Genomic DNA, 24,017 nt, shown 5'->3' on the forward strand with positions numbered 1-24,017 from the left:
ATTGAAGTTATATGTAACTCATTCTTAAAGAACATTTTTTCTTTTCAAGCAAATCTTTTTTTTTTTCCTCTGCAGGTTATTAATAATGTTCTTCATTTCTGCTGGAACAGCTGTAACATCGTATTTCATTCCCAGCACTGTTGGTGTGGTTCTTTTCATGACTGGACTTGGGTTCTTACTGAGTCTTAATCTAAGTAAGATAGGTTTTGTCTTCAAACTCAACGTGATCAGACACAGAGTTGGAACCAAATCTAAGACTTTACCCAATTGTTCAGAAAAACAGTTTACTTGGAAGGAATACCTTTTCTACATCATTGTGTTAGTCTTGGCTCTCTTAGAAACTGGTTTGTTGCATCATTTTGCTGGTTTCTCACAGATTGCCAAAAACAGTCCCCAGGCTATTCTTGGCTATATTTTGATGGTATTATTTATAATACTATGGATACTTAAGGAAATTCAAAATGTCTATATCTTTGGAATTTTCCGGAACCCCTTCTATCCAAAGGATGTGCAGACTGTGACTTTATTCCTAGAGAAGCAAACAAGGCTCGCGAAGATTGGTGTTGTCAGACGGATTTTGCTAAATCTAGGTAGGAAGATAAAATCTAATAAACTTGTATTATATCTGGGAAGTGAAAAATATTATGGAATTCCTGTATTTGTATAATATTATACTACATACAAGTGTTTATTCTTTCATGTTTTGGGTATTATTTTTTTTTTTTTGGTTAGTTGCTTAAATGTGCTCATAAAAATACTCATACTGACCAAAATAAAATATGGTGGAAGGTGTTATTTTGCCTTCATTAAATTTGTTTTTTTGTTTGTTTGTCTTAGTGTCACCTTTTGCTATGATAGCATTTCTTTCATTGGACAGTTCCTTGCAAGGGCTTCACTCTGTGTCTGTCTCCATTGGATTCACAAGAGCTTTTAGAATGGTAATCCTAATATGCGTTTAGTAGTATTTTCCTATTTTCAAATTTAATTATAATTTTATTTACTCTCACAGTTTACTTAGATTATAAAATTCTGCCTAATAAAGTAAATTTGTGTACTGCAGGTATGGCAGAATACAGAAAATGCTTTATTGGAGACAGTCATTGTATCAGCAGTGCATTTGTTGATCTCTAGTACAGATATATGGTGGAACAGAAGCCTGGATACAGGAATCAGACTCTTACTGGTAAATATGTTTTTTAACAGCTTTAATGAGATGTATTTCATACACCATAAAATCAGTCACTTAAAAAGTATAAAGTTCTGTGATATATATTCAGAACTTTGCAGCCATCACCACAATCTAATTTTAGAACATTTTCAACATCCCAAAAAGAAACCTCATACACATTCATAGTCATTCCCCATTCCCACTCTCCAATCTACCCACCCCTCACTCCAGCCCCAGAAACCATTAATGTACTTTCTATCTTTAAGGATTCGCCTATTCTGGACATTTCACATGAATGAAATTATATACTATATAGTCTTTTGCATCTGGCTTCCTTCACTTAACGTGTTCACGTTTCATCTGTGTCGTAGCATGTATCAGTATTTTATTCTTTTTTATTGCTGACTAATGTTCCATTATGTGGATATATCACATTTAATTAATTCACTCATTAGGTAATATTTCTACTTTTTGACTATTATGAATAATACTGCTATGAACATTCATGTACAAGTTTTTATATGGACATGTGATTTCTCTCAAATATGTTTACCTAGGTCTGGAATATCAGTTATTTATGAATTTTATGTTTTAATATTTTCAGGGTATTGCCAAATATTTTTCCAAAGTGATTGCACCATTTTACATCTCACCAGCAATATATGAGGATTCTAATGTCTCTGCATTCTCACCAAGAGTTGTTGTCTGACTTTTTCATCATAGCATTTTTATGGGTGTGAGCTGCAATCTTCATAATTTTGATTTGCATTTCTCTGAGTGCTTATGATGCATATTTACATATGTTTACGGGCCATTTGTGTATATTTGGGTGGGGAATGTGTATTCAAATTCTTTGTCCATTTTTACTTGGGTTATATATCTTTTTATTGTTAAGTTTAAGAGTTCTTTGTATATCCTGGATCGAAGTTCCTTGACAGATATGTGATAAGCAAAAATTTTCTGCCATTCTTAGGTTATCTTTAGCTTTTTTGATAATGTCCTTTGAAGCAAAAGAGTTTTGATTTTGATGAAGTTCTGGCTGAAAGGTATAGCTCAATTGGTAGAGCACATGCTCAGCATGCAAGAGGTCCCAGGTTTAATCCCCGATATCTCCTCCAAGCAGACATCAATGAAAAAACCCAATTACCTGTCCCTATGAATACAAATAATTTTGATGAAGTTCGGTTTATCTTTTTTTGTTGTTGTTGCTTGTATTTTTGGTTTCATATCCAATAAACATTGCCTTTTCCAAGATCATAAAGATTTACTATGTTTTCTTCTAAGAGTTTTACAGTTTTAGCTCTTAGATTTGGGTTTATGATCTACTTGGAGTTAGTATTTGTATATAATGTGAGGTCAGGTTCCAAATCCATTCTTTTGTATCTGGATTTTCGATTGTTCCAGCACCATTTATTGAAAAAAAAAAAATTCTTCCCTCAATGACTTTTTTTGTCACCCTTGTCAAAAATCAAAGAACAAATGTAAGGGTTTATTTCTGGACTCTCTTGTTTTTTTTTTTTTTCATTCATCTATATGTGTATCCTTATGCCAGTACTATACTGTCTTGATTGTAGTTTTGTAGTAGGTTTTAAAATTGGGAAGTAGTTTTTAAAACTGTGAGTCTTACGAGTTTGTTGTTCTTTTTCAAGATGGTTTTGACTATTCTGGTACCCTTACATTACCATAGAAATATTGATTTTGGCTTCTCACGTTTCCCAAAAAGATATCTAAGACTTTGATAGGGATTGACTTGAATCTGTAGATCAATTTGGGGAGTATTACTATTTTAAAAATGTTAATTCTTCCCATTCATCTAAGTGACATGTCTTCACATTTAATTATACCTTCTTTAATTTATTTCACCAGTGTTTTATAGTTTTCACTTCACACATTATTAAATATTAGCCCTAAGTATTTTTTTCTTATTTGATGATATTATTAATGGATTGCTTTCTTAACTCATTTTTTGGGTTGTTTATTGCTCAAGTATAGAGGGATTGATTTTTTTAATGTTAATCTTATATCCTGAAACCTCACTGAAGTATTTTATTGTTTCTAATAGGTTTTTAGTGGATTTCTTCAGATGTTCTGTATATAAGTCATGTCATCTACAAATTAGATATAGAAAAGATAAGTTTTGCTTTTTCCTTTCCAACCTGGATGTCTTTCATTTCTTTTTCTTACATAATTGCCCTGGCTAGAACCTCCAGTGTAACATTGAATAAAAGGGTAAGAGTGGACATCTTATGAGGAAAGCATTTAGTCTTTCTCCATTAAGTTGATGCCAGTCTTTTACCATTAAATGTGATATCAGCTCTGGGCTTTTTGTAGATGCTCTTTCTCAAGGAGGAAGTTCCCTTCTGTTCCTCATTGAGTCTTTTTATCATGACAGGTGTTGGGTTTTGTCAAATGCCTTTTCTGTGTCTATTGAAATGGTCATGTAGTTTTGGTTCTTTAGTCTATTAACATGGTGTAATACATTGATTTTCAGTTCTTAAACCCATGTTGTATTCCTGGAATAGATCTCACTCAGTCTTGTTGTAGTCTTGTTTATATGTTGTAGGATTCAGTTGGTTAGTGTTCTGTTGAGAATTCTTGTGTGGTATATATATCTGTAGCTTTCTTTTCTTTTTATATCTTTGATTTAGATATCAAAATAGCACTAGCCTCATAGAATGAGTTGGGAATTTTATATCAATTCTTAAATGTTTGTGGTATTTAGTATATATCATAAATATCTTATAGTATAGGTATTTTGTAGTATGGAAGCCATCTGGGCCTCAGCTTTTCTCTTTGGGTAGCTTTTAAAGTACTAATTCAGTTTCTCTACTTGTTATAGGTTTATTCAGATTTTCTATTTCTTTTTGAGTCGGTTTTGATAATTCATGTCTTTCTAGGAAGTTGTCAGTTTCTTCTAAGTGATCTAATTTATTGGCATACTGTTGTTTGTGGTATTCTCTTATAATCCTTTTTAATTTTTCCTTAAGATTGGTGGTAATGTTACCTCTTTCATTCCTGATTTTAGTCATTTGAGTTTTCTGTGTATTTTTCTTGGTCACTCTAGCTAAAGGTTTGTCACTTTTGTTGATCTCATTGATTTTCTCTATTTTTTAAATTCTCTATTTTATTAATTTTTGCTCTAATCTTTATTATTTCCTTACCTCTGCTTACTTGAGATTTAGTTTTGTAGTTTTTGTTTTGTAGTTTTTCTAGTTTCCTAAAGTGGAAGATTAAGTTACTGGTTTAAGATCTTTCTGCTCCTTTAATATTGGCATTTATAGCTATAAATTTCCCTCTGAGCACTGCTTTAGCTATATCATAGGTTTTGGTATGTATTTCATTAATCTCAAAATATTTTCTTATTTATCTTGTGATTTCTTCTTTGTCCCGTTGGTTATTTAGGAATGTGTCTTTTAATTTCCAGATTTATTTCTGTTGTTGATTTAATTCGGTTTTGATTGAAGAACGTACTTTACATGATTTGTATAAATATACTTAGCATGACTTCAGTCTGTTGAGGTTTGTCATATGACACAATATCTATTTCTTAATCAGTAAAATACTCTCTAAAATAAGGATAAATTGAGGATAGTCTCTTAACTGTTTACTATTTCTGGGTCTCATGACTTAATTAGCATGTAATGCCAAGCTTAATCAACCTTAAGATAAACATAGCACTCTGTCAGTTCTCTTTTGTACTACTTTTTTTTTTTGAAGAGCCCAAACTTTAAAAAATGTAGTTTCATTTATTAATTGTGAGATTGGAGAAAATTATAACAAAGAATCTCAAATAAGGGCTATTTTATCAAAAATATTAGCACAATAATAAAATTATACAGTTGTTCTTATATGATCTTGAAAATTCATGAAAAGTCTTTAAGAATAAAAAAGACATTTTTATGTCTCTACAGGTTGGTATCATGCGTGATCGTCTGATTCAGTTCATCTCTAAATTGCAGTTTGCTGTGACTGTGCTTTTGGCATCATGGACAGAGAAAAAACGTAGAAAATCAACCACCACTTTATGTATACTCAATATTGTCTTCTCTCCATTCGTGTTGGTCTTGATAGTTTTTTCTACACTACTCTCATCTCCCTTACTCCCTCTGTTCACCCTTCCTTTGTTCTTGGTGGGGTTTCCTCGACCTGTTCAGAGTTGGCCAGGAGTAGTGGGCACAACAGCCTGTGTGTGTGCAGATACAGTGTACTACTACCAGATGGTCCCTAGTTTGACCACTGCACTACAGTCTGCAATGGCGGCTGGAAGTTTAGGTAAGTAAATGAGCCGTGCTTAAGAAATCCTCATTAATGTATTTAAAATACAAAAGGATGAACACACAAAAGAACAGTCTTGATCCACCTATTATACAGATTCTAATACTTTTGATGTGTAGGCAGAAGGACTAAATATAAAGTAGAAGTATAATCTCCTACTCCTTATTTTGAGGTAAATAAAGTTATAAAATAAAAATACTAAGGGAAAATTTCATTAGGGTGATTTAACAAATTTTAAAAAACATTTTCTTGAATAAAATCAGGTGATAGTCCCACTATGAAACATGAAAACCCTTTATCTCCCCAAATTTCCATGAATTTGTAATGAGCTCATGCCAAGTAGATGGAATAGCTTAGACCCACTGAGAGTGAAAACAAGCATTATATAATATCACTGAAATGCTTAAGGTAATTTGCTTGTATCTTATTAGTTACTGTCCAGCAACTTAAGCAGTCTGATAAGATCAGAGGGCAGGTAACATAAAAGCTTTGGTCAATGATCAGTAGCCTCCCAAATGAAGGGCTGTGCGAATATTAACAACATTTTTGATGAGAATGAATTTATTTTATGGTAATTATAATTTTGTGATAATCTTATAATTTCATCATATACTAACTGTAAATTTATATTGTACTTCCCAAGATTGGTTTTAGATAAGGTACAAGCTGATGACAATAGTGTGTTGTCTCCCACCATGTGCCTTAGCCCCTGAAACTTGTTTAATTATGTCCAGTGTCTTCCTGGCAAACTTATTCCTGGCAGAGTAGCAATTTAAAATTAGAATTTTAATGAAATATTTATTGGGGTTGAACTTTTCTAATTATCTATTATATGAGATAATTTAGGAAAAACTTTTATTTTTGTAGTATAAATTTTTATAAATAATCATTTCCCTTTCTTAAAGGAAATATTCTACACTTCTAATACTTTTATCCAGCTCTAGTTAATTTTTATTATATAGTGCAATGCTACTTTTTAAAATATCTGTAAGTTTTAACTCACATCTGAAATAATAAATATCTTAGTAATGAGGTAGAAATTATACTTTATTATCCAATCAATTATATTCAATCAAGAAGTGTGTTATAAAGTATTTCCTGGGGGGAAAAAAAGTGAGGTAACATTTCACACACATGTGATTGGCAAAAAAGACTGACATTAACAAGTATTGGTACGGGAATGGGGAACAGGAACTCTCAAACCCTGCAAGAAGGTAATGTGTAAACTCATACAGCCACAGAGAAAAGTAAACTTAATAGTCTGTAGTAAAGATGTACATATCCCATAGCCTAGGGATTCTAGTTTTAGATTCCGTGATGCAGTGATTCCAGTTCTAGAGAAACTCTTACACATGTGTTTTTGGAGGGCCCCCAAACCATTTCCATTTTGATGATTTTCTAGGAGGACACACAAGACTCAGCATATAGTTGTACTCATAGCTAAGATTTATTAGGGCAAAAGGATGCAGAGCAAATACAGCAAAGGAGAAGTCACATGGGATGAGAGACTGGCTGAAAACTTCCAGGTGTCCTCTCCCAGTGGAGTCACATACAGCATGCTTAATGCCCCAGCAACTGATTGTAACAGTATGTGTGAATACGTTGACTACCAGGGAAACTTATTTGAGACTCACTGCCTAAGGCTTGTTTGTATTGAGGAGTTGATCAGTAGGCACCCTCTGCCTGCCACATACCAAAATTCCAGAATCCCAAAAAGAAAGCAAGTATTCAGTATGAACTATATTCTTTGCAGAAACAGTTTAGGCACAATGAGAGATTGTTTATCAGTTAGGGTGGTGTGAACGGTCTTGAAATTCAAGTTTCAAGTTGCCAGCCAAGAGCCAACTTTGTAAGCAGGCCTTTCAAAGGACAGCAATCAGTTCTGCTGTGTTAACTCTTTTTTGCATAATATGTTGTACAAGCAGACTTGCACAAAGATAATTTATACATCATTATTTATAACAGTGAAAAATGAAACATCTGAAATGTTTAAGTTAGAGAATGAATATTTAAATTCAGCTATATTCAGACAGTGAATTCTCAGTGCAGTTACAATGAATGACTGAGCTGTTTGTCGTTGACATAATGTCTCAGAGACATAATGTTGAGAAAAAAACTAAGTTTTAAGAGTATTTGTACAGTGTGGTAGATAACATTTTATGTAAATTTTTAACACCATAAAACATTTGTATATGCTTGTATATAAAAATATCCAAAATGTTTTAAGTCATTAATATGAAGTTGGCTTATATATATTTAATATGTTTTCCTAATATATTTAACATGTATTTAGGATTTTATATAGCAGGTTCTAAATTGTTGTTTTTTGGAAAATATATCCTTGAATTCTTATATATAGTCACCTATAGATTTTTTTCTTCCAACTGTTCCTGTAAAGAGCTTAATTTAATGCCTCCTTATATGCAATGAATAGTTGTTTTTATTCTTAACATAAAAAGAAGGTAGAAAGAGTTATGAATTAGTTCCCAGTGAGTTATTGATTTTGAAGATTCACATGGCAAAATAAGACAAACTTGAACAATTACTTAACTTTTTTTTTCTAATTTGTTTTAGGTCTCCTCTTACCTGGGTCTCATTACTTGGGCCGTTTTCAGGATCGTTTAATATGGATAATGATTCTAGAATGTGGCTATACTTATTGCTGTATTAACATTAAGGTCAATGTGCATTTGAAACCTCTCTAGTACATGTTTAAAAATTTTGTTTGTTATGCACACATCACTTAGTAGCTCACTTTCAAAAAGTATCTTTTAATTACCTGTGAAAACACCTAGGGATTTTTAAAGTATATTTCAACATGCACATACTGAAAGGCAGACTAGTATTGATTGTATAATAGAGCATAGTAACAAAGTACACTTGCCCCCTTTTCGTCCAGTTGTATTATTTTTATCCCTGTCTAGTTGAGTGTCTCAAAAATGGGACTCAGTAGTAATATTTTCCTCACTCCTATATCATTTAAGCACTCTCAACTTTATAAAAACCTTCTTTTGACCCCATTGCCCTTACCTGCTAACACTCAGTTTTTCTCCTTCCTATCAGAGCATTTGAGTTGCTTATATCTCCAATTTCATTTCTCCCATTCTGTCTTTAACTTACTCTAGGTTTTTGACCCTGTTACCTATTACTTCACTAAAAACCACTGTTGACAAAGTCTGCAATGGCTGTCACATTGCTAAATCCAGTGGTCAGTTCACAGACCTGACCTTACTTGACTTGTCAGCAGCATTTGACACAACTGATCTCTTCACTTGTTTCACCGGTTAATCCTTGTCAGTCTCCTTTGATAGTTCATTCTCTTTTCCTTGACCTCTTAAATCAGAGTGCCCCAATCCTTGCTGACAATTCCATCCTTCTGGTTGCTCAACTCAAAAACATTTGGGCTTTAGTCCAGTGATATTTGACTCCTTGTTTACTTCTGTACCCCACATCCAATCCAATAAGAAATCCTGTTTACTCTGTCTTTAGGTCGTAGCCTGTGTCCCACTGTTTCTCACCACCCTGCTCTCCACCACCTTAGTCCCTTTCCTGGGTAACTGCAGTGCTTCCTAATTGGACTCCCTGCTTCTACTTCTGCCACCCTACAGCCTATTATCAATCAGAGTGATCTTTAAAATCTTAGTAAGATCATGTTACTTTCCTACTCAAAATTCTACAGTTGATCTCTTCTTTCATTCAGAGTGAAAGCCAAGGCCCTAAATGGTGAGACTCCCTGTTCCCTCTTTGGTCTCATCTACTACTTGAACTTTCTTACTGTAATCCAATATATTAGCTGTTCCTTCTGCCTGGAACACTCTTCCTTCAGATAACCACAACAGTTAACTCCCTAACCACCTTCAAGGTTTTGCTCAGATGTCACCTTATCAATGAGGTCTACTATGCCCATCCTATTTAAAATTGCATACGCACTCCCATACCTGCTTACACTTCCAGTCCTCCTTGCTTGCTTTACTTTCTGTCTATTTCCTTAGCACTTACACCTTCTAAAAAACTATGTAATTTACTTATTAATTTTATTACTGATTGCCTGTGTCCCTCCACTCTCTAATGTAAATGTCACAAGAGCAGGGATCTCTCTCTCTTTTTGGAGGATGTATCCTAAGCCCCTGGAACAGTGCCTAGCACATAATAGGCCCTTAATAAATATTTGTTGAGTGAACAGTGAATGAATGAATTTTTTTGTCTTAGCACAGATTGGATAAAATTGCTGGTAACTAAAAAGCTTTTCCTTTAGTCCCGTGATTCTCCAAATGCAGTCTCCCAGATTAGTAATATTGACATCTCCTGGGAACTTGTTAGAAATGGAAATTCTTAGGCCTCACCCTGGATGTACTGAATCGGAAACTCTGGGGGAGTGTCCAGCAATCTGTGTTTTAACAAGCCTTCTGGTAATTCTGACTCACCTAAAGCTTGAGAACTACTGTTCTAGTCTAACATGCTTAAGTAGGAGAAGGCAAAACAAAAAATCCTGAAAAATTTAGAGGATGTTTTCATTGCTTAATTTAGTTCTGTTTTTTAAATGGTATAGTTTTATAATACCTAGTAATGTGAGACCTTTATTGATCTTTTGTGCTCTGTGACATTTGTTGTATGAACACAAATGGTGGCAGTCTTTTTTTTTTTTTTTACTTTTTTGGACATAGGCTTGCTTAGCTACTACTAACATTTATATAATACTTTAAAATTTACAGAGGACTTTAATTACTATCTTCATAACCCTATGTACTAGGATTACTTTTCTTTGAAAAAGAAGCAAAAGGAATGTTAGAGGATAAGTGATCTACTCAAGATTGTGTACTAGAATCTGGTAGAGCCATGGTTTAAAAGCAGGTTCTGATATCACATTCCATGTTCTTTCCCTGGATCATAATACAACCTAAAAGCCTTGTCTTTTATTAAAGACACTGGTAGTTTTATAAAAATGTATAAATAAATAAACAATAATTATAATAATAATAGTAAACAGTGACCTGGCATATCCTCTTCAAGTGATTCATTCTAGGGAAGAAATCAAAATGTGTTTAAAATTTATATAAGAACTTATTCATAATATTCATTCTTTCAACATACATTTGTTCCATACTTCACTGTGTGCCAGGTACTGGTTTAGGTACAGAGGATATAGTAGTAATCAAAAGAGAGCTGTTTATGTAGTTGGAGGAGATTGACAATAACCAAATACATAAACCTTTATTTTTTTTTTAAAGACCAGAAGAGAGAAATGGTTAAATAAATTATGGCATATCCATACCATAGAATAATGCTCTCATATAATGCAGGATGGAAAGGATACAAACCTGTGCCTATTGTGTAACTCCAATTTTGCTTCCCCCTCCAATTTTTTACAATTTAAAAAAATTTTTAAAAGTGTGATTCAACCTTGACTATAGATATAGTCTTATAATTATCATCATGCATTAAAATTGTTTTATCAATTTCTAGTAGAGTTTTTATATTATTCTTCATCTCTGTAACCAACATCAAATGTATTAAGTGCCATTAAGTTTGAATTAAGGTGTAGCTCTTGTGTTAAAGAATTTTTTTCCATTATATATATTTTTATTATGAGAATCCAATCCATGAGCATTTACAAAACTAGTTAGTTTTCTCTGTGTAGTAAGGGATCATAAGCTTAAGTACTTATTTCCTCTTTAGGGGTTAGAATTGCAAGAGACTTCCTGTCATACTGCTGAAGCTCGAAGAGTTGATGAAGTTTTTGAAAGTGCCTTTGAGCAAGAAGAATATGCAAGAGTATGTTCCATAAATGAACACTTTGGAAATGTCTTGACACCCTGTACTGCTTTGCCAGTGAAACTGTATTCTGATGCCAGGAATGTCTTGTCTGGCATAATTGATTCTCATGATAACTTAAGAGAATTTAAAGGTGACCTTGTTAAAGTACTTGTGTGGATACTTGTTCAGTACTGTTCCAGAAGGTCCAGCATGCAGGAGAATGTTCACAAAATTGAAAATAAAAGGAAAGCATCTCTAATAGTTCTGCCTGCTTTGAATACTCCACCGCAAACTGAATCCCCAGAAGACACAGACAGTTTAAATTCAGAAACTTTGGATGACTGGTCTGATGATGTTTTTGGTGAAGAGCCAACTATCAAAAAAGGAAGAGAAAAAGATCAGTTGAAAATTTTGCCAGGTATAAATTTGCCTATTCCAGGATCAGTAGAATCACAGAGGGTTGGTAATCATTCTACAGGCACAGTTACTGAAAATAGTCTTTATAAAGCAATTGTATTGGGATACCCTGCTATTGACAAAGGAAAACAAGAAGACATGGCATACATCCCTCTCATGGAGTTCAGTTGTTCTCATTCCCACTTGTTAAGCTTACCTGAAGAGTGGATGTCTAACTGTTTGCCTAATTCCAAAGTGAAGGAGATGAGCTCATTATTTCCGGAAGACTGGTACCAGTTTGTTTTAAAGCAGTTGGAATGTTTCCATTCAGAAGAAAATGCCTCAGTTGTCGTGGAAGAAATTGCAAAGGACAGAGTTTTAAAAGACTTTTATGTTCATGCAGTAATGACTTGTTATTTTAGTTTATTTGGAGTAGACAATATGATTCCTAGTCCTGGTCATATATTGAGAGTTTACAACGGTGTTTTGCCTTGGTCTGTTGCCTTGGATTGGCTCACAGAAAAGCCAGAATTGTTCCAACTAGCACTGAAAGCTTTCAGGTAATTCTTTTTGATTACATGCAAGTTGAAATATTGGCTGGAAAATGTTGATTTTTTTTTTTATAACCTAGGGGATACTCCTTCATTTCTAATTTTAAAATCACTTTCCTAAAAATGTAAAATATGTTTTGTGTAAGAAGTACACTTTGTTTTGAACTTCCTTTTTTTTTTATGTGGAGAACCTATTTTTCATATTGCTTACTAGATTTCTTCCCTTTAACTCTACCATTTCTCTCTGATCTTTTTTTCTGAAATGTGTATGATTTTACTTCAGTGTCTTATAAAAATACTGATTGAACAAAATCTATTCATCTATAAGGTTGATTTTTAGAATTCTAAAATTCTCTGTTTCTCCATTATTTAGGTATACTCTGAAACTCATGATTGATAAAGCAAGTTTAGGTCCAGTAGAAGACTTTAAAGAGCTGACTAACTGCCTTGAAGAATATGAAAGTGACTGGTATATTGGTTTGGTATCTGATGAAAAGTGGAAAGAAGCAGTTTTACAAGAAAAACCTTACTTGTTTTCTCTGGGGTATGATCCTCATATGGTAAGGTTAAAAATGTGTTTTTGAATGATTTTTATATATTAACCTTAAAGAACAGAAATCATTTATAAGGTATTTGATCTAAGTTATAGAGATATAATATTCTACTTATGGATATAGTAATTATAATATTAAGGCATTTGTAATCAAGACTTTATGGTCAACATAACCCAGTCCTAGAATGACTGATTATTTACTTTGCAAACCTAATAAGTGCCAATTAAGAATGCTGTATAGCCATTGTGCAATAACTAAGCTATAAGATAGTCAAGTAAATGTAATCTGCTATATAGCATATTTGACTAGATGGATTATAGTTATGACAGTATAAAGTGTATGAATTATCAATTTGGGTTTGACTCCTAGAAGAAAAATTAATTTATAAGTGGCAAAGTATTTCTCTTGCTGACATTCATGCTTTGAAGCAGATCTGACTTGTGAAAATATAGGAAGACTCTAAATAAGGAATGACTTTTTAAAGATTAAGTACTATTCTCGTTGCATTTAAAATGTCATTGAGTGTATGCAATATGAAAGATTCAGTGTTACAGGCTTATTGTGGGTTCTGTGTCTGGTATTACTGCAAATGCTCTTCCCAATGAAAATGATGAAAGTTATTTTTAAAAGATAACAATTTGCAGTCTTGGAAATGGTCCTAAAGGCATATAGCAAGTGAAAAAACATTTATTCAAGAAAATCTACTAAAACCTAGGAAGAACAGTTAGAGACTGTATTATTGAACAACACTTATGCCCTCCCAGCTCAGCAAGGCAGAAACTCCACTCAGAATGGTATTGCCAAGAACACAGGGCTCCCTCTCCCCTCAATTCCCAGTTGGAGGACTATTTACCTAAAAGAGGAAGGACATCAGAACTTCTCATCTTACTCCTACCTGCCTATTGTGAGACTTGTTTCTAAACATGTGTAGTCAAGAGGTGGGAACTCCCTTCTGGCCACCCCAACTTGTTGGATGGAGGCTTTAACTGGGCATGGTTCCAGTGAGAATAGTGGGGCTCTGATGCCCCTTGCCTACCTGTAAGGTGAAGGTTGCACACTGGGAGAGGCAAGCCAAGAAGACCTGAGTTTACTGCTCCTCTTCTACCAAACACGTAAGTCCTAAAGCACAGGTGTCACTCAGAGAGAAGTAAGCCATTGTCTTACCCCCCAGTTACAGAGCTCTGGCTCAGAGATTTTGCCCACTAGAAGAAGCAAACCATTTGAAGAAAAAAAAAGAAAAGCTCCAGATCTCTTTCCAGAGGAAGTGACATTTGCACATAGTGTGGACCCACCGAAGCTTAAGATGTTCTCAAAAATAGTGGCTGTTGTGGTAAAAAGTGGTTAGAGGCAATTGGTAAAATCACTTGAGATCCAAGTTAAACTGTAGGCTAGAGAGATTAACAGAGAGAACCAGGGAAAGAAATAGCAGAGAAGAGCCCTCCAGGGGTCAAAACAAACTTCAAACATTGACCTCCAAAACTATTCTTTCAGAGGAGCCCAAATTTAATTGGATCAGCTTTTGGAGCAATTTAGGTCGCAGGTCATTGTAGAAAATGTAGAGCCACCAGCTAGGTGTGACTATTTAAAAAAGGAGAACTCTGCCAAAATCACTGCCGTCTCATTGTAACTGTGGGCATTCACAAGGCTGCACTCCCTGAGAAACAGTATCAGAGACTTTCTCATTTGGGGGGAGATAGGGATTAACTTCACTAAAGTCATCCAGCCATTCACCAAGTAAATATGCAAATAACAATAACAAGGCCTGGGATAGGTCAGTACCCAGAATTGCTAGAGTGTTATCTAAAATGTTCAATTTTCAACAAAAATTATGAGACATGGGGAAAGACACAGGAAAGTCTGACACATACACAGGGGAAGTGAGGTGGGGTGGGACAGGTGACGGAAATGGCCTGTGAGAGTGACCAAATGTCAGATTGAACAAAGATTTCAAAGTAACCATTATACGTATGTTCAAAGGACTGAAGGAAATCCTGATTAAAGAACTAAACAAAGTGGGAAACACAGTGAATATAGAGGGAATCAACCTCAACATAATAAAGACCATATGTGACAGCCCACAGGTAACATAATACTTGTCAGTGAGAAGCTGAAAGCTTTTCCTCTAAGATCAGGGACAAGACAAGAATACCCACTCCCATCCCTTTTATTCAGCATAGTTTTGGAAGTCCTAGCCAGAGCACTTAAGGCAAGAAAAAGAAACAAAAGCATCCAGATTAGAGAGGAAGAAGTAAAACTGTCACTATTTGCGGAAGATGTGATATTATATATAGAAAATCTTACACACTAATCACAAATGATCAGAAAGAGAAATCAAGAATACAGTCCATACAAAAGGCACATGAAAAAATGCTCAATATCACTAATTATCAGAGAAATGCAAATCAAAACTACAATGAGGTATCACCTCACACCAGTCAGAATGGCCGTCATTCAAAAATCCACAAATGACAAATGCTGGAGAGGCTGTGGAGAAAGGGGAACCCTCCTACACTGCTGGTGGGAATGCAGTATGGTGCAGCCACTATGGAAAACAGTGTGGAGATTCCTCAAAAGACTAGGACTAGACTTACCATATGACCCAGGAATCCCACTCCTGGGCTTGTATCCAGAAGTAACCCTACTTCAGGATGACACCTGCACCCCAATGTTCATAGCAGCACTATTTACAATAGCCAAAACATGGAAACAGCCTAAATGTCCATCAACAGGTGACTGGATAAAGAAGAGGTGGTATATTTATACAATGGAATACTACTCAGCCATAAAAACCAACAACATAATGCCATTTGCAGCAACATGGATGCTCCTGGAGAATGTCATTCTAAGTGAAGTAAGCCAGAAAGAGAAAGAAAAATACCATATGAGATCACTCATATGTGGAATCTAAAAAACAAAAACAAAAACAAACAAACAAAAACAAAGTGTAAATACAGGACAGAAATAGACTCACAGACAGAGAATACAGACTTGTGGTTGCCAGGGTTGTGGAGGGTGGGAAGGGATAGACTGGGATTTCAAAATTGTAGAATAGATAAACAAGATTACACTGTATAGCACAGGGAAATATACACAAAATGTTATGATAACTCACAGAGAAAAAAATGTGACAATGAGTGTGTATATGTCCATGAATGACTGAAAAATTGTGCTGAACACTGGAATTTGACACAACATTGTAAAATGATTATAAATCAATAAAAAATGTTAAAACAAAACAAAACAAAACAAAAGAATACAGTCCATATATAATTGCATCAGAAAGAATAAAATACCTAGGAATAAATTTTTTTTTTTTTGGTAAGTTTGTACCTCAGTCTCCCTCACCTATTTCTTTCCTCCTTCTATCCCCTTCCTCTCCTCCCTTTCCTTTGGGAAGCACTTGTTCATTTCCTATGTCTATAACTCTTTTTCTGTTTTGTTTTTTAGATTCCACATACAAGCAAAATTGTACAGTATTTGTCTTTGTCTGACATTGCACTTAGTATAATAGCCTCTAGGTTCATCCATGTTGTTGGATGGAAAGATTTTATTCTTTTTTATGGCTGATTAATATTCCATCGTGTATATATACCATGTCTTCCTTATCCAGTCATCTGTTGATAGGCACTTAGGTTGCTTCCGTAGCTTGGCTATTATAAATAATGCTGCAGTGAACATAAGGATGCATATATATATTTTTTTCTAATTAGATAAATACCCAGGAATGGAATTGTTGGGTCATATGTAGATCTATTTTGAATTTTTTGAGGGACCTTCATACTATTTTCCATAATGGTTGCACCAATTTACATTCTCACAAACAGTGTACAAGGGTTTCCTTTTCTCCACATCCTCACCAACACTTGTTATTTATTGTCTTTTTGATAATAGCCATTCTGACAGGTGTGAGAGGATATCTCATTGTGGTTTTGATTTGCATTTCTCTGATGATCAGCAGTGTTGAGTATCTTTTCATGTACCTGTAGGTTATCTGTATGTCTTCTTTGGAAAAACATCTATTCATGTCCTCTGCTCATTTTTAAATTGATGTTGAGTTGTATGAGTTCTGTGTATATTTTGGACATTAACACCTTATCAGACATATTACTTGCAAATATCTTCTGCCATTCAGTAGGTGGCCTTTGCATTTTGTGAGTTTCCTTTGCTGTTCAAAAGCTTTTTTAGTTTGATGTAGTCCTAGTTGTTCACTTTTGTGTTTGTTTCTCTTGTGTAAGGAGACATATTCAAAAAAAAAAAAAAAAACATTACTAAGACCAATGTCATAGAGCTGACTGCCTATGTTTTCATCTAGAATTTTTATGATTTCAGGTCTTCTGATTAAGTCTTTCATTTATTTTGAATTTACTTTTGTACATGGTGTGAGAGAGTGGTCTAGTTTCATTCATTTGCATGTAGTTGTCCAGTTTTCCCAACACCATTTATTGAAGAGGCTGTCTTTTTCCTACTGTATATTTTTGCTTCCTTTATCATAGATTAATTGCCCACATAAGTGTGGGTTCCTTTCTGGGCTCTCTGTTCTGTTCCATTGATCTGTGTGTCATTTTTGTGCCAATACCATACTTTTGATTACTGTAGCTTTAGTATATATTTTGAATTCAGGGAACATGATACCTCTAGCTTTATTTTTCTTTCTCAAGATTGTTTTCACTATTCAGGGTCTTTTGTGTTTCTGTACAAACTTGGGAATTATTTCTTCTTGTTATGTGAAGAATGCCATTGGTATTTTGATAAGGATTGAATCAGTAGATTGTCTTGAGTAATATGGTCATTTTAACAATATTAATTGTTTCAAACCATGAACATGGTATCTCTTTCCATCTGTTTGTGTCATCTTCTGTTTCTTTCATCATTGTCTTACAGTTTTATGAGTACAGGTCTTTTACCTCCTTAGTTAGATTTATTCCTAGATATTTTATTCTTTTTGATGCAATTGTAAATGGGGTTATTTTCCCCAAAGAAATCTGGGGTGGCAATGCTTTATATCAGACAAAAAAGACTTTAAATCAAAGACTGTAACAAGAGACAGAAGGACATTACATAATGATCAACAGATCAATCCAACAAGACAGTATAACAATTGTAAATATTATGCACCCAACATAGATGCACCTAAATACTTAAAGCAAATACTAACAGACATAAAGTGAGAAATTGACAGTAACACAATAAGAGTAAGGGACTTTAATACCCCACTTACATCAATGGACAGATCATCCAGACAGAAGATCAGTGGGAACCACTGGTCTTAAATAACCCATTAAACCAAATTGGCTTAATAGATATATATATAGAACATTCCATGCAAAAGCAGCAGAATACACATTCTCTTCAAGTGCACATGAAACATTCTCTAGGGTATATCACATGCTAGCCATGAAACAAATCTCAGTACATTTAAGAAAATCAAAATCATATTAGGCTTCTTTTCCAACCATGACACTAGAAGACTAGAAATTAACTACAAGAAAAAAAAGCTACCAAAAAAAAAAAACCCACAAACACCTGGAGGCTAAACTGTATACTACTGAAAAGACAGTGGATCACTGAAGAAATCAAAGAGGAAAAAAAAAAAAAAAAAAACCTGGAAACAGATGAAAACAAAAACACAATGATCCAAAATCTGTGTGATGCAGTAAAAGCAGTTCTAAGAGAGAAATTTATAGTGACACAAGCCTACTTCAGGGAAGAAGAAAAATCTCACATAAACAATGAGCCTTATGCCTAAAAGAACTAGAAAAAGAAGAGCAAACAAACTGCAAAGTTAGAAGAAAGGGAGGGAGGAAGGAAAATCAGAGCAGAAATAAATGACATAGAGACTTAAAAAAATAATAGAAAAGCTCAATGAAACTTAGGGCTGGTTCTTTGAAAAGATAAACAAAATTAATAAAGCTTTAGCCAGACTCTTTAAGAAAAAGAGAAGGGGCTAAAATCAATAGTCAGAAATGAAAAGGGAGATGTTATAACTGACAACACATAAATACAAAGGATCATAAGAGATTACTGCACATGACTATATGCCAATAAAATGGACAGCCTGGAAGAAATGGACAAATCCTATAAATGTACAATCACCCAAGACTGAACCAGGAAGAAATAGAAAATATGAATAGAATAATTACCAGTAATGAAATTGAATCAGTAATAAAGAAACTCCCAATAAATAGAAGTCCAAGACTAGATGAATTCACAGGTGAATTCTACCAAACATTTCGAGAAGAGTTAACATCTGTCCTTCTTAAATTATTCCAAAAATTGCAAAGGAGCGAGTGCTTCCAAACTCATTCTATGAGGTCACCGTCACCCTGATACCAAAACTAGACAAGGATATCACCAAAAAAAAAAAAAAAAAAGAAGAAGAAGAAGAAAAAAGAAAAAAAGAAAATTATAGGCCAATATCACTGATGAACAAAAATGCAAAAATCCTCAACAAAATATTAGCTAACTGAATTCTACAATGCATTAAAAGAATCATACACCATGATCAAGTGGGATTTACCCAAGGATCCAAGGATGGTTCAATATCTGTAAATCAATCAATGTGATACACCACATAAACAAATTAAAGAATAAAAATCGTATGACCATCTCAATAGATGCAGAAAAAGCTTTTGACAAAATTCAACATTCATTTATGATAAAAATTCTTAACAAAGTAGGTATAAAGGGAACATACCTCAACATAACAAAGGCCATATATGAGAGGCCCACAGCTAATATCATACTCAATGGTGAAAATATTTCCTGTAAGATCAGGAACATAACAAGTATTCCCACTCTTGCCACTTTTATTCAACATAGTATTAGAAGTCCTAGCCACAGCAGTCAGATAAGAAAAAGAAATAAGAGGAATCCAAGTTGCAAAGGAAGAAATGAAGCTGTGACTGTTTGCAGATGAGATGATCATATACATAGAAAATCCTAAAGGCACCACCAAAAAATTACTGGAACTCATCAATGAATTTGGTAAATTTGCAGCATACAAAATTAATATATATAAATCTGTTGCATTTCTATACACTAACAAAGAACTATGAGAAAGAGAAATTATGGAAACCAAGGAATAAATTTTTTAAAGGATGTGAAAGATAATAAAAACTATACGGCGTGATGAGAGAAGACACAAATAAATGGAAAGATATTCCATGCTCATGGATTGGAAGAATTAACATTGTTAAAACGTTCATACTACCCAAAGTGATCTACAGATTCATTGCCATCCCTGTCAAAATCCAATGGCCTTTTTTACAGAAATAGAACAAACAATCCTAAAATTTGTATGAAACCACAGAAGATCCCAATTACCCGAAGCAATCTTGTGAAAGAACAAAGCTGAAGGCATTATGCTTCCTCATTTCAAACTTTATTACAGAGCCATAGTGATTAAAACAGTGTGGTATTGGCATAAAAACAGACACATAGGTCAGTAAAACAGAATAGAGAGTCCACACATATATGGTCAATTTACAACAAAGGATATGCAGTGGGCAAAGGACAGTGTCTTCAATAAATGGTGTTTGGAAAACTAGACAGCCACATTTGCAAAGGAGTGAAATTGGACCACTGTCTTATACCATACAAAAAAGTTAACTCAAAATGGATTAAAGACTTAAACATAAGACCTGAAACCATAAACTCCTCCTAGAAGAAAACATGGATGGTAACGACTGTGTAAACATAGGTAAGCAAAGCCTTAACATCAGTCTTGGTGATGATTTTTTTTTGAATTTGACAAGAAAAGCAAAAATAAACATGTGCGCCTACTTCAAACTAAAAAGCTTCAGCATAGCAAAGAAAATCATCAACAAATTGAAAAGACAACCTACAAAGTGGGAGAAATATTTGCAAAACATATATCTAATAAGGGATTAATACCCAGTATATAAAAAACTTATATACTTTAGCAGAAAATCAGTCTGATCTTTAAATGGTCAAGGGATCTGAATAGACTGAATCTGCATTTTTCCAAAGAAGATATATAGATTGCCAACAGGTATATGAAAAGATTTTCAACATCACTATCATCAGGGAAATGAAAATCAAAGCCACTGTCACCTCATACCTGTTAGAATGGTTCTTAACAAAAAGACAAGAAATAACAAATGTTGGCTAGGATGTGGAGAAACGGGAATCCTTGTGTACCTTTGGTGGGAATATAAGTTAATGCAGTCACTATGGAAAACAATATGGACATTCCTCAAAAAATTAAAAATAGAACTACCATATATATGATCCAGCAAGTTCACTTTTAAGTGCTTATTCAAAGGAAATGAAAACACTAACTCAAAAAGATACCTGTACCCCCATGTTCATTGCAGCATTATTTATAATAGCCAAGACATGGATACAACCGAAGTGTCACTTATGGATGAATGGATAAAGAAAACACACGCACACACACACACACACACACACACACACACACTATTACTCAACGATAAAAAAAAAGAAATCTTGCTATTTGTGACAGCATGGATAAACCTCCTTAGAGGTTTTATGTTAAGTGAAGTAAGTCAGACAGAAAAAGATAAGTACCATATAATCTCATATGTGGAATCTTAAAAAAAATTTTTTTGTTTAGGACTGGGGGCATTAAGGTATAGGCTAATAGCTAAAGAGCACAGGGTTTCTTTTTGAGGTCATGGAAATGTTCTAAAATTGACTGTGGAGATAGCTGTACATATCTGAATATACTAAAAAGCCATTGAATTGTACATTTTACATCCGTAAATTATATGGGATGTGAATTTTATCTCAGTAAAGCTATTTTTTAAAAAGAGTCTATTGGATGACTGTTCACTGACTAGTAGTTATGACTTATGCATTGCTGAGGCCGGATGGGGTGAGGGAATAGAGAGGAAAGGAGAGAGAAATGAGTGCAGTGTCTGTCAGGGAACTTTCTTTCTCATACTTACTCAGAGAACTACCGAATAGAAGTGATTCTTGATTCTGAAGACAAGTAACTTGTGTGTACATTTTGATAACACCACTTTCTGTTTGCCTAACTACAATAGAATTTTTCTCTAAGTTTGTATAAAATATAAAGGCCTGAATGTTATCTCTCTTATTTTTCACTCCCTCCCACCTCCTTTATTCTTTGCAGGGAGTTTACACTGGGAGAGTACTTACCCTTCAAGAATTACTGATCCAAATCGGGAAGTTAAACACTGAAGCTGTTAGAGGTCAGTGGGCCAATCTTTCATGGGAATTGCTTTATGCCACAAATGATGATGAGGAGCGTTACAGTATACAAGCTCATCCACTTCTCTTAAGAAACCTTACAGTACAAGCGGCTGATCCTCCCCTGGGATATCCAATTTATTCTTCAAAACCTCTCCATATACGTTTGTTTTAGAGCCCATTTTGACTTGTAAATGTATTATCATCAAATGAGATGTTTTTATTTTTTCACTCTAGAAAAGTAACAGTGTGATTCCTCATAACTTCACTGGACTTCCCTCTCTCCTTCCACAAGTCACATGCCTGAGAAAAGCTAAGCTCTGTAAAGTTGATTCTCTTAGATATCTCAATGGTTTAAAACAACAACAACTTTATGTCTAACATAAAAGTTAGAACTAGTTGGCCAATATTTGTGCCCTATAGATTGTGGTAGGCTTTGGTAAATGTAAAGCATTTGTATAAGATTAGATAGTTTTTTAATGCTTTCTTAAATGTGTGATGATAAGTGACTTGCCTTAGAGGTGTCAACAGCTATGTAATTTTTACATACTTAAAAGATACACATATTGTTTTTAAGATGCTAATGGATCCTATTGAAGGTTACATAATGTATATATATTTATTTCAAATATAATTAAATTTTATAGTATTTTCAAACTTTGTACTGTTATAACATTTAACATGGTCTGAATGTTTTCACATAATCTATGTATTTTCTTTTCTTTACTTCAATTCAAAAATCTTCAAAAATTTTAGTCAAATCTCTTTAAAAAAAATCTTTTTTCTTCCAAGTGTCCTTTTGATACATGTGAAAGGAAAAGAGTTCATCCCATTCATCATGTGAATACTCACAGGATTAGCAACATTAGGGCAATCTGCTTGTGACTATAGAAGCCATTCTTTCAATCTGGGTCCTTCTGCGTTTCTTTTCAACTGAATATACTGCTTCAGTCCTTATCTAATAGGACTACCAGTTACAAGCGTCTTAAGGTATCTAAACTCAAGGCAGAAAGACATGAGAGAAATTTTTTCTTAATGTGATCACTATTTTATTTTCATCCTCTTGCTGCTTAGGAACTTTTTGCATGTTCCTCCTAAGGGGGATGAGCAATGAATCTGTGTCATTTGAGACATGAATTTCCTCTACCCCTTACTTTATTTCCACCTTATTTAATCTATAGTAGCCTCCTAGGTTGGTAGTACAGTAGTATATTCTTTTAGAAATTATTGAAATGATTTGAAATGTACCAATTAGGTTTTTATTACTATTATTCCATTTATTTGTTATGTGGAACAGTTCAATACAGCAATGTTAAAGGATAACAACTTTTGAACTGATTTCAATTAATGAATTCATGAGATTTGTGTGTTAGTCATTTGGGGGAAAGCAATATAGTATAGTTATTAAGATGGTATTACATCTGAGTTTAGATCTCAGGCTTATGATTTACATAACTGTGATTTACTAGCTAGAAAATTATATGTGTGTGTGTATATATATATATATATGTCACATAGAAGATGTTCTCATATCATTAAAAACACTATCAGTTTTAATGATTGGCTAACATTGACAGATACAACAGTTTATTAGACTATCCCCCCAATACTGGGCATTTTAAGTTGTTTAAAGATTTTCACTATTATAATAATGCCAAGCCATGCTTTCCCTTTACCTTTTATTCTTCTCAAACTGCTCCCATGTCTCTCCATTTCATTCCTGGCCAAGTTTCCTCATCTTCATTCACTTGTCAGACCATTCCAGTCTGGATTCCATCTCTACTATCCCCCCAAATAAAGAAGGTTTTTATTAAGGTCATTATTTACCTTCATATTGTCAAACCAACTACAGTTGACCCTTGAACAATGCAGGTTTGAACTGTGTATGTCCACTTGCATATGGATATTTTTCATTAGTAAATACTAAGGTACTACCCGGTCTGCAGTTGGTTCAATCCATGAATACTATATGTAGATTAACCCCAGTGCTGTTCAAGTTTAAATTGTAGTTACTTTTATATTCTCATCTTACTTATCCTTTTTTCTTTTTTTCTTTTTTTTTTTTTTTTTTCCTTTCCATTATCTTCATTTTCGTCTCATATCCCTGACTACTCCTTCTCA

At 34.0% G+C, this 24,017-nt stretch overlaps 1 protein-coding gene across 3 annotated transcripts in view; it reads left to right on the forward strand.

Moving 5' to 3' along the window:
- Positions 1 to 22,555, forward strand: part of PCNX4 (pecanex 4) — a 38,904-nt gene extending 16,349 nt beyond the window's left edge. For 2 of the 3 annotated variants that reach the window (XM_032482134.1, XM_014560140.2), the window contains exons 4-11: positions 76 to 590; positions 838 to 938; positions 1,061 to 1,183; positions 5,080 to 5,440; positions 8,018 to 8,121; positions 11,120 to 12,153; positions 12,518 to 12,704; positions 21,820 to 22,555. In XM_032482134.1, coding sequence (XP_032338025.1) covers positions 76 to 590; positions 838 to 938; positions 1,061 to 1,183; positions 5,080 to 5,440; positions 8,018 to 8,121; positions 11,120 to 12,153; positions 12,518 to 12,704; positions 21,820 to 22,071 — 2,677 coding nt within the window. In that variant the 3' untranslated portion in view covers positions 22,072 to 22,555. The remainder of the gene's footprint in view (positions 1 to 75; positions 591 to 837; positions 939 to 1,060; positions 1,184 to 5,079; positions 5,441 to 8,017; positions 8,122 to 11,119; positions 12,154 to 12,517; positions 12,705 to 21,819) is intronic. The other variant, XM_032482133.1, reaches the window with a different exon arrangement.
- The last annotated feature ends 1,462 nt before the right edge of the window (positions 22,556 to 24,017 follow it).

Source organism: Camelus ferus, chromosome 6, assembly GCF_009834535.1.
Source record: "Camelus ferus isolate YT-003-E chromosome 6, BCGSAC_Cfer_1.0, whole genome shotgun sequence".
Taxonomy (NCBI): Eukaryota; Metazoa; Chordata; class Mammalia; order Artiodactyla; family Camelidae; genus Camelus; species Camelus ferus.